We start from the raw sequence: 7,048 nt of genomic DNA on the forward strand, positions 1-7,048 counted from the left end.
GTCCGGAGAGAACAGTCGCTGGAGAAGGATGTCATGCTGGGTAAGGTGGAGGGTCAGAGAAAAAGAGGAAGACCCCCAACGAGTTGGATCAGCCAGGTGACATCATTTATGGCGTCAAGTGTGGCGGCGGTAGTGAGGTTGGCCCAGGATCGGACATTGTTTCGTTCTGCTATGCATAGGGTCACTATGAGTCGGTTCTGACTCGATGGCACCTGACAACAACAACCACCACCACAAGTCGGCATTTCAAACCCACCAACTACTCCTTAGAAACCCTATACAGGGTCAGTTTAAGTTGAAACCAACTCGACTGCACACAGCAACAACGTGAGTGAGATCTTTTTAAAATCATGTTCTACAAATGACATCATACTTAATGCAAAATAAAGAACAGAGTTCATTTTTTATAGTACTGCTGCTGCTGTGTGCCATTGAGTAGGTTCCGACTCACAGTGACCCTGTAGAGTGTTTCCGAGGCTGTAAATCCTTTCAGAAAAGAAAGCTTCATCCGTCTTCAGGGGCGCAGCTGGTGGATTCAAACTGCTGACCTTACAGTTAGCAGCCCATCACATAACCCACTACACTACCAGGGCTCCTGTTAAAGTACACTAGCCGTGAGGCCTGGTATAACACCAAAGGATGCACACTGGACAGCACGTAGGATAACCACAAATCCACCAGCTCCTTAGAAACCCTATACATGGTCGCTATGACTTGGAAGCGACTCTATGGCATGTAACTAACAACAGCAGCAACAAAAGACAAGGGGCTCTGATGGTGTCGTGGGCTACAGAAAGATGAGGCTTTCTGCTCCCACAAAGATTTAAAACTTCGGAAACTCTACACAGGGTCGCCAAGAGTCAGAACCGACTCAACGGCACACAACCACCACTGAATAAACCACAGAGATGAAAATTGGGTTTAAGGAAAGCAGCGATATTTTTCCTACGCTGTCAAGTTTAAACTTTCGAAAGCTTAGAAACGTTTTAAACCCTTTCTAGAATTCGAAGTCGTTTTTCAAACCGTGAAGTAACTAGCCGATCAGTTGTATAAGTCCCACTTCTAGGGCCAGTCCCTTCATTCGTTTTGGGGCAGGTCTGCACAGCAGAGGACAAGTGACAGCTCACGCAGAAGCCACAGGTTGCTGGGAACTTTCCCTCCTCTCTTGAGAGACTTAGAAGCCTAGGCCGGCCGCTACAAGGCGCGCTTGCACGCATGCCCGGACCCGACGCAGCCTCTCCGGAGTGGCCCGTCGTGTTACGTCACTGCCAGTTTGCTGGGCGGCAACCGGCGGGAGTTTTTCAAAATGGGAGCGCTGAGTCTCCGCCTAGGCCTCGGAAAGTGTCCGGGAGACCTTTCGGTGGCTGTGCTGTCGTCGCCGGGAGCGGCGGCCTAGAGAGCCGAACCTGATGGGCGCCAAGACCCGCTGGCTGCTTGGAGCGCTGCCTCGAAGGGTCTGCGTGAAGGGAGCTAATCCGAGGAGTACAAGCCGGGGACTAGAAATATGGCGACCTGCATCGGGGAGAAGATCGAGGTGATAAAACTCGGCAGACTGCCGCGGGGTGGGTGGGAGTCGGAGTGGCAGGATTCATTGACCACTTCGAGAAGGAGATCAGGCGACGCTAACGGCTGGGGGCGGAAGCCTAGGTGCTTTGGGTAGGTCCCAATTCTCTGGGCCTAGCCAGGACCCTTGGGGCGTGCCCAGCTGTCGGGGGCGGAGCGGCACTCCCCCCGGGGACACCCTCCGGTCCCAGCCCGGAGGCTAGCTAGGTGTCTGTGGTCCCGCCGGACCGACCGCGCTAGGAAGAGGCGAGGCTACCACCCGCTTCTCTAAGGGGCTGGCGGTTACCTCCGGCGGGCATTGTGGCGGGATGCTGACCCGGCTCAGGTTGCCATGGGATATACTAAAGTACTTTTATAACTGGGTGGGAGGAGGTCTGTGAGCCTGCACTAGGTTTGAGGTACCAGATCATTAGTCGGCTGTATCTTGAGCCTGACTTGGAGGCTCAGGGAGTCCTGCAAGGAGGCAACATGTCCCCCACCTTAGGCACCTGCAGTATTGAGGTGTGATACCTGCTTATATTTTGTCATACTCCCCATCTCAATCCGTTTGGTTTTTCCCCAGAACCTAGTGTTTTTTTTTTTTCCTTTCTACTCCCGTGAGTGAGTAGTAATCTTTCATTTTAACTTTTAAAGGATTTTAAAGTTGGAAATCTGCTCGGTAAGGGATCATTTGCTGGTGTCTACAGGGCTGAGTCCATTCACACTGGTTTGGAAGTTGCAATTAAAATGGTAAGTATATATTAAGATATGTGCTATTTGAGATGTCAGAAATTCCTTTCCTATCAGTCTTTCTTGGGTGAAACCCACTGCTTAGACAAAAGACAACAGAACCAAGTCCACCAGTTGAGATTAAGGACATTTTAGGAGAGCTGGACCTTACTTAAGTTAGTTAATAGTATGTATAAACTTCATTAAGACTTGGTATCTGGTATAACTGTAATAATTGGAAGAAACAAAGAACAAATGATAATTAAGTTCTATACTGTGCACTTTAATAGTTTTAACCCAAAATAACTCTTTTTGATTATGAGAAGTATATCTATTAGGAATAACAAACTTAAGCAAACTGAGATTTATCTAAACCAGTCAGGAAAAGGAAAGGAAGTTTTGTTTTAATGTTTGGCTAACATTGTTTTGTTTTGTTCTTAGATATAGGATGTTGTTAAGTGCCATAGAATTGTTTTCTATTTATAGTGACCCTGTATAGGATTTCCAAGGCTTTAAATCTTCACGAGAACAGAAGACTTCTTCTTTTCGGTAGAGATAGGATAGTGTGCTAGTAAATTTTTTGTTTGATGAGGTTATTATTAGAATGCGTTGGGGGAACTTTTACTGAGATTCTACTTTATTAAGTCCTCTGCTAGGTGCATGGGGAAGATAAACAATAACTTGGCCTCATTAAGAAATAGATAAAAGTACTTGAGACTGACATTTTAAAGTATTTCTTTTTAATATAGTGACTTTTTGAAAAGTTAATAATTGGAGTGAAACATCTCAGAACCAGAACTGGAGAAGACTGCCTTGTTTTTCTGGATCTTGCAAATTTTCTGTCTTTGATAGGGTCACTGTTAAGCACTTTTGCAGGTTATATTGTATTTTGTTACGCATTTCATCCTGATGGAAACCCTGTGAAAGAAGCATTCTCTCCATTTTACAGATTAGGTAATTTAGGTTTCGAGAAATTAAGTTACTTGCCTAGGAACAGACATGTATTAGTGCCATATCCTGAACAGTAAAGTCCATCTGACAGTAAAGTCATATCTGACAATAAAGTCCATGTTGTTTTTTTGTTTTTATTTGTTATACCCTGATACTTCTGACCTGTTATCTATATTGATTCCACATACAATTTATAGTTCAGTGTTCTGGAGATATAAAACAAATGAGCAGGTCTCTAACTTCTTTGGACTTCATTTTTCCATCTGTAAAGATTGGTATTTTCAAAACTTCTCTGTAGATCAGCTATTGATACTTCTCTGTAGATTAGCTATTGGTCTCTTCCTACATGGAGCAAAGGAAAATGAGGAAAACCAAAAACTTAAGAAGCAATTAATATATAGAACTAATGACCCACATAAAACACAGCCTCCTTTATCCTGAGACCAGAAGAACTAGATAGAGCCTGGCTACCATAAAAACCTCTTTGACTAGTGATATAGTAAAAGCCCAGGTTAGAATGAGAGGGAAATGTAGAATCAGGCTCAAATTCCTAAAAATGAGACACACTGTAGTGATAGAAGAATCCCTGAGAATATCTCCACTGCTGTTGGTAAGTGCTGTTGAGTCGGGTTCTGATCCATAGTGACCCTGTATAGGGTTTCAGCTGGTAAGCTTGAACCATTGACCTTGCGGTTCAGACAGACTTTGCAGTCCAGCACATTAACCTACAGTGCCACATCAGGACTCCTGAGATCACATTAAAGCCAAATAATAGATTGGCATCTAAAATGAGCAATAACACTGTGAGTAATGTGCTCCTTAGAACAATTAACTACACAAGATTAAACTAGGTAACATTTTATCAAAAGCACAGAAGACATGGAGGAGCAGGGAGACTGAAGGGATAGAAACAGATGGCAGGGTAGAAATAGGGAGAGCACTGACATAGTGCGGGGATGGTCACCCACGCCACCAAACAAAATGCATGTATAAGTTATTGAATGGAAAACTAATTTGCAGTGTAAATAAACTTTCACCTAAAGCACAATAAAGTATATTTCAAAAAATCAACAAAACTTTTTTTGTAGAACCTTTAAGCTACAAAGAACCTCTTAGGTATCACAAAGGGTGAGAAAAGCAGTGGGGAGGGGATTCAGAGAGGACATAGTAGGACCCCAGGGCTTCTACCTCCACTTAAAACAAAATTCTTCTTATTTCCTGTTATATTCATTGGACTTCCAGGGTAAGATTTTTTAAATTAAATATTTAGATGTTGTTTTTAAGTGTTGTTGAGTTAGTTTCCACTCAGTGATCCTGTATAGGGTTTCCGAGGAGTGACTGGTAGGTTTGAACTGCCAATCTTATGGTTATCAGTCCAGTGCTTATCCTTCATTGCCACACCAGGACTCCATATAGATAGGTAGATAGATAGGCAAAGTGCATATTAATGCCACTGAATTAGGTTCTTAAAAGTAGTTAAAAATTGAATGTTATCTATACAGATAAAACACATACACACAAAAAAATTCCATTTTAACTATGTAGGTAAAATACATTTGGTGGTGGTGGTGGCAGTGGTGGTGTTTGTATGCCACCAAGTGGGTTCCAATTCATAAGTGACCATGTATAGGGTTTCTAAGGCTGTAAATCTTTACAGGAGCAGAAAGCCTCATCTTTTTCCTGCAGAGTGACTGGTAGTTTCAAGCTGCTGACCTTGCAGTTAGCAGCCCAATTTATAATCCACTGTGCGCTACTAGGGCTCCTTATAACAAGAAAAAAATGCATTTTAACTTTTCAAGTATATAATTTAGTGGCATTAATTCTCAGTGTTGTACAACCGTCACCGCTGCTTATTTTCAAAACGTTTTCATCACCCCAAATAGAAACTCTCCAGCACCTGTTAGCCACTAATATGTCTCTATACATTTGCCTGGTCTGGGTATTTCATATAAGTGAGATTATACAATATTTGCCCTTTTATGTTTGACTTATTTCACATATGTTTTCAAGGTACTTACATGCCAGTGTCAGAACTTCATTTCTTGTTATAGCTGAAGAATAATTCCTTATATATGTCGCTAAGTGCTGTCGAGTCAGTTCAGACCCGTAGTGACCTTGTATAGGGTTTCTGAGGAACAGCTGGTGAGTTTGAACTGAGTACCTTATGGTTCAAACCAACTTTACAGTCCAGTGCATTAACCCACAGCACTTCACCAGGACTCCTCCATGTTTATTTATTTTTATATATGACACTTAAGAATAATTAACTTCTTTTGGCTTTTATGAGTAATGTTGCCATGAACATTAATGCACACATACCTGATTTCAAGTCTGATTGTGTACTGTAGAGTGGAATTTCTGGATCATATGGTGAACATTGACTTGACAATTTTACTTTTAAAAGTTTATCTTCAACATTTAAATCCCTCATCTGGTATTTTTAGATCGACAAGAAAGCCATGTACAGAGCTGGAATGGTACAGAGAGTCCAAAATGAGGTGAAAATACATTGCCAATTGAAACATCCTTCTATCTTGGAGGTAAGAGACATATTCATAGAAGTTTCCAGGGTGACTGAATTATTTTGGGTGACTGAATTGTTTTGTGTATTATCATTTATTTTGTACTTTTACGTTGCAGCTTTATAACTATTTTGAAGATAGCAATTATGTATACCTGGTATTAGAGATGTGCCATAATGGAGAAATGAACAGGTATCTAAAGAACAGAATGAAACCCTTCTCAGAAAACGAAGGTATGCTTTTATATATTTTATATATATATATATATATGGAGTCCTGCTATGGCACTGTGGATTAATGCGCTAGACTGCAAAGTCAGTTTGAACTGCAAGGTTTGTGGTTCAGGCTCACCAGTTGCTCCTTGGAAACCCTCTAGAGGGTCGCAACGGGTCGGAACCAACTCATCGGCATTTAACAACAGCATACATATATATGTCACATTTATATATATAAAATACTAAATTCCAATTTGCACACAGTTCAATTTGTTGCCTCTATTCAGTTCTACCATTCTGTTTATTCTTATTTTAATTATTACAGCTTTCTAAATCTGCTTATAATTAGTAGGAACCTTAGCTGTCAGTTTGCTGTACTTTGGTGGTTTACGTGTTGCTGTGATGCTGGAAGCTATGCCACCAGTATTTTAATACCAACAGGGTCACCTATGGGGATAGATTTGAACTGAGTTTCCAGACTGAAACAGACTGGGAAGAAGAGGTAGACTATTTCCTAATATTTAGCCACTGAAAACCTTGTGAATAGCCTTGGGACACTGTCAGATAGCACCAGAATATTGAGACATGATGAATAGCACCAGAATATTATCAAATGTAGTGCCAAAAGATGAGCCCCTCCTATTGGAAGGCGCTCAAAATAAGTACAGTGGCAGCATCAATGGACTCCAGTATAACAACAATTGTGAGGCTGGCACAGGACCAGGCAGTGTTTCTTTGTGTTGTTCATAAGGTCACTATGAGTCAGATCCGACACCTACCAGCAACAACAACAGTATTTGAAAAAGACAGAATTTCAAGTCCGAGGGTGGAATAAATAACTGTCAGATGGTTAAAATCATTTGGGAAAACATAAAACTAGTGTTGTTTCACACTATTTACTTGATTAAATTCCTGATAGATTTAGAGAGATAAATGTAAAAAAAACAAAGTGAAATTTTTCAGAGAATTATTTAGCACCTACTAGGTGCCAGTTGTAGCGCAGTGGTTACGAATCGGGCTGCGAACCTTAAGGTCAGCGGTTCGAAACTACAAGCCACTCCGCGGGAGAAAGATGAGGCTTTCTACTCC

The 7,048-nt window shown here is 41.6% G+C and overlaps 1 protein-coding gene across 2 annotated transcripts in view; it reads left to right on the top strand.

Annotated features, from left to right (window-relative positions):
• The first annotated feature begins 1,504 nt into the window (after positions 1-1,504).
• PLK4 (polo-like kinase 4) overlaps positions 1,505-7,048 on the top strand; it is a 58,581-nt gene continuing 53,037 nt past the window's right edge. The window contains exons 1-4 of one of the 2 annotated variants that reach the window (XM_006876100.1): positions 1,505-1,534; positions 2,197-2,292; positions 5,667-5,762; positions 5,863-5,977. In XM_006876100.1, the coding sequence (XP_006876162.1) occupies positions 1,505-1,534; positions 2,197-2,292; positions 5,667-5,762; positions 5,863-5,977 (337 nt within the window). The remainder of the gene's footprint in view (positions 1,535-2,196; positions 2,293-5,666; positions 5,763-5,862; positions 5,978-7,048) is intronic. The other variant, XM_006876101.1, reaches the window with a different exon arrangement.

Source organism: Chrysochloris asiatica, unplaced genomic scaffold (genome assembly GCF_000296735.1).
Source record: "Chrysochloris asiatica unplaced genomic scaffold, ChrAsi1.0 scaffold00353, whole genome shotgun sequence".
Taxonomy (NCBI): domain Eukaryota; kingdom Metazoa; phylum Chordata; class Mammalia; order Afrosoricida; family Chrysochloridae; genus Chrysochloris; species Chrysochloris asiatica.